Source organism: Teleopsis dalmanni, unplaced genomic scaffold (genome assembly GCF_002237135.1).
Source record: "Teleopsis dalmanni isolate 2A unplaced genomic scaffold, ASM223713v2 unscaffolded_contig_4850, whole genome shotgun sequence".
NCBI lineage: Eukaryota > Metazoa > Arthropoda > Insecta > Diptera > Diopsidae > Teleopsis > Teleopsis dalmanni.
Genome location: NW_024036232.1, coordinates 1 through 2,496, shown reverse-complemented (window position 1 = coordinate 2,496; position 2,496 = coordinate 1). Strand labels below are relative to the sequence as shown.

The following is a 2,496-nucleotide window of genomic DNA, read 5'->3' as shown; positions in this document are numbered from 1 at the left end:
CCGCGGCTAAAGAAATCAACATTTCACTAGTAGCCCTGTAGAATAGAAATATACATTTATATTATTTACTTGTTTATAAGACAACATTTCGCAGTAGCCCCGTACAATAGAAATATACATTTCTATTATTTACTTGTTTATAAGACAACGTTTAGCTAGTATAGATATATACATTTCTATTATTTACTTGTTTATAAGACAACATTTCGCAGTAGCCCCGTAGAATAGAAATATACATTTCTATTATTTACTTGTTTATAAGACAACGTTTCGCTAGTATAGATATATACATTTCTATTATTTACTTGTTTATAAGACAACATTTCGCAGTAGCCCCGTAGAATAGAAATATACTTTTCTATTATTTACTTGTTTACATTTCTATTATTTACTTGTTTATAAAGTAACATTTCGCTAGCAGTCCCATAGAGTAGAAATATACATTTCTATTACTTATTGATAACGAAATCAACATTTCGTTAATAGCAACAGAAATAGAGGAACCTAGATTCGAGTAATAAAACCTCTACCTACGTCGTACGTCCTACCATAGCCAACTTTCCACTGCTCTTATCAAATAAATTTATTGTAGGACTGGGCCTGGAATCCGGCGAGCAACACCTCGGCCAGAAAGGTTCGTTACAATTGGCGCCCGAGCAGGGACAGTGGAAACAGATACCAGTTAACATCGTCATTTTCTTTTACCATGGGACAGTATTCTTATCTCCAGACAGTTGAACAAGTCGAGAAATGGTGTGTTAAATTTAATGGTAGTAAGAACCCGTTGGGCTTTATCGAAAACATTGAAGAACTTGCAGACATCTATGGCATCGTCATAAATCTAGTTTCCAAGATAATGCCTATACTGCTCGAAGATAAAGCACTAATGTGGTATCGCTGCAACAATAAGCATTGGCAGCTATGGACAAGTTTTAAGGCCGATTTCCTAAATTTCTTTTTGCCGCCTAGATATTATGAAAAATTAGCAGATGAAATAGGATCTCGACGTCAAAGGCCACCAGAAAGCTTTAAGGGTTATTTAATTACCATTAAAGATCTGATGCGACATGCTGGCATGGATCAAAATTCGCAACTAGAACGAATATATCACAACATGGTCACTAACTGCCAAAAGTATATCAAACGTCAAGATTTCGAGACTTTAGAAGAACTAATTTTACTAACCGATGTATTCGAAGCACTTGGCACAGAGCAGGTTAAAACATGTCGAAGCGATGGTCAAGAAGAAGCGCTCATCAGGCTCACAGTAGTCGAGTATCCACAAGTGATCCCGTTACAGAAACCCATTATATGATCCCCGCAGTCTAAATATCGAGTCACATTCCAAATCAAGCACATCAATGCAAAGCACACAAGGTCAGATTTATCCAGAGCAACATCCTCAATATTCTCAATCAAAAGAAAGGATTCATGCCCAAGCACATGAAGTACAATATCAGCAAGATCTGCAACGCAAAGAAAGTCTGCAAGTTGTTAATCGGATTTACAATACGCAAGATCAAGTAAAATTACAATTGCAAGTACAAGACATAGAACCACAACGAGATCCACAGTTGCGCGTAGAACAACCGATTATACTCTCGACTAAATTAGTGGCAACCTCATCACTTCCCGTACCTCAAGGACAAACACTAGCAGAGACTTCGCTAATACTACGTTCGCAGAAACAAGATACTCCAGCGCAACAAGGACAAGAATATGATATGAGTATGGAAACCATTACCAGACAAGTTAAGGTGGTTGACGAAACACCAAGTACTAGCCAATCATCGCATCAACTATCAGAAACTCGTACAGAAAAGGTTTTGGAAAAACGCATCAGCCCACCAGAACAGCTATCACAGCCACATCCAAGAAAACTTGATTGTATGCACCAGAATGACAAAGTAAACAGCGCTCCGAATCAAATTAGAGAATGGTGTCTTGAAATTCAGAATTCTGGTAGCATAGCCATGAATGTAGTCCAAGACAAGTTCTTTAAAATCTTCAAAAATCCAAGGAAACGAACAAGGAATCATTCGACGAGGTAATCAGAGTTCGTCAACTCTATGGAAAAATCGGGGAAGTGTAACATAAAATTTATAGCTCTTAAATTGTACAACACAAAATATAATAAAACACTAACAAAATTGATATTGGAGATGATATTAAAACCCACCTCCAAATTTAATACAAAATAAAAACATCAGAACAATAATAAAAACTTGTAAACAACACACCGTTGTAGTTACAAGAACAAAACTACAGTATGCTTCGCACCTCGCGGATATAAAAGGCGAAGCAAAAGCACAAGAAAGACATTCAGCGAGGTATCGAGCTAAAGAGAAGTCGCTTCAAAACATATGTGCTGAAACATCAAGAATCGAAATTTACATCTCGATTCCCATTTTTTTTTATATAACAGAAATACACATTTCTATTACAATAACTTTTAATAACGAAATTAACATTTCGTTAGTAGTAAGAGAAATATAC

General features: G+C 36.3%; 1 protein-coding gene across 1 annotated transcript; it reads left to right on the top strand.

Moving 5' to 3' along the window:
• Positions 1-1,361: 1,361 nt before the first annotated feature.
• LOC119665380 (putative mediator of RNA polymerase II transcription subunit 26) lies at positions 1,362-2,051 on the top strand. Its single transcript, XM_038074620.1, has one exon. The coding sequence runs from the start codon at positions 1,362-1,364 to the stop codon at positions 2,049-2,051; it is 690 nt and encodes a 229-aa protein (XP_037930548.1).
• The last annotated feature ends 445 nt before the right edge of the window (positions 2,052-2,496 follow it).

Coding starts and splice junctions, on each gene's coding strand:
- LOC119665380 (XM_038074620.1), top strand. CDS start 1,362: ATGCAAAGCACACAAGGTCAGATTTATCCAGAGCAACATCCTCAATAT.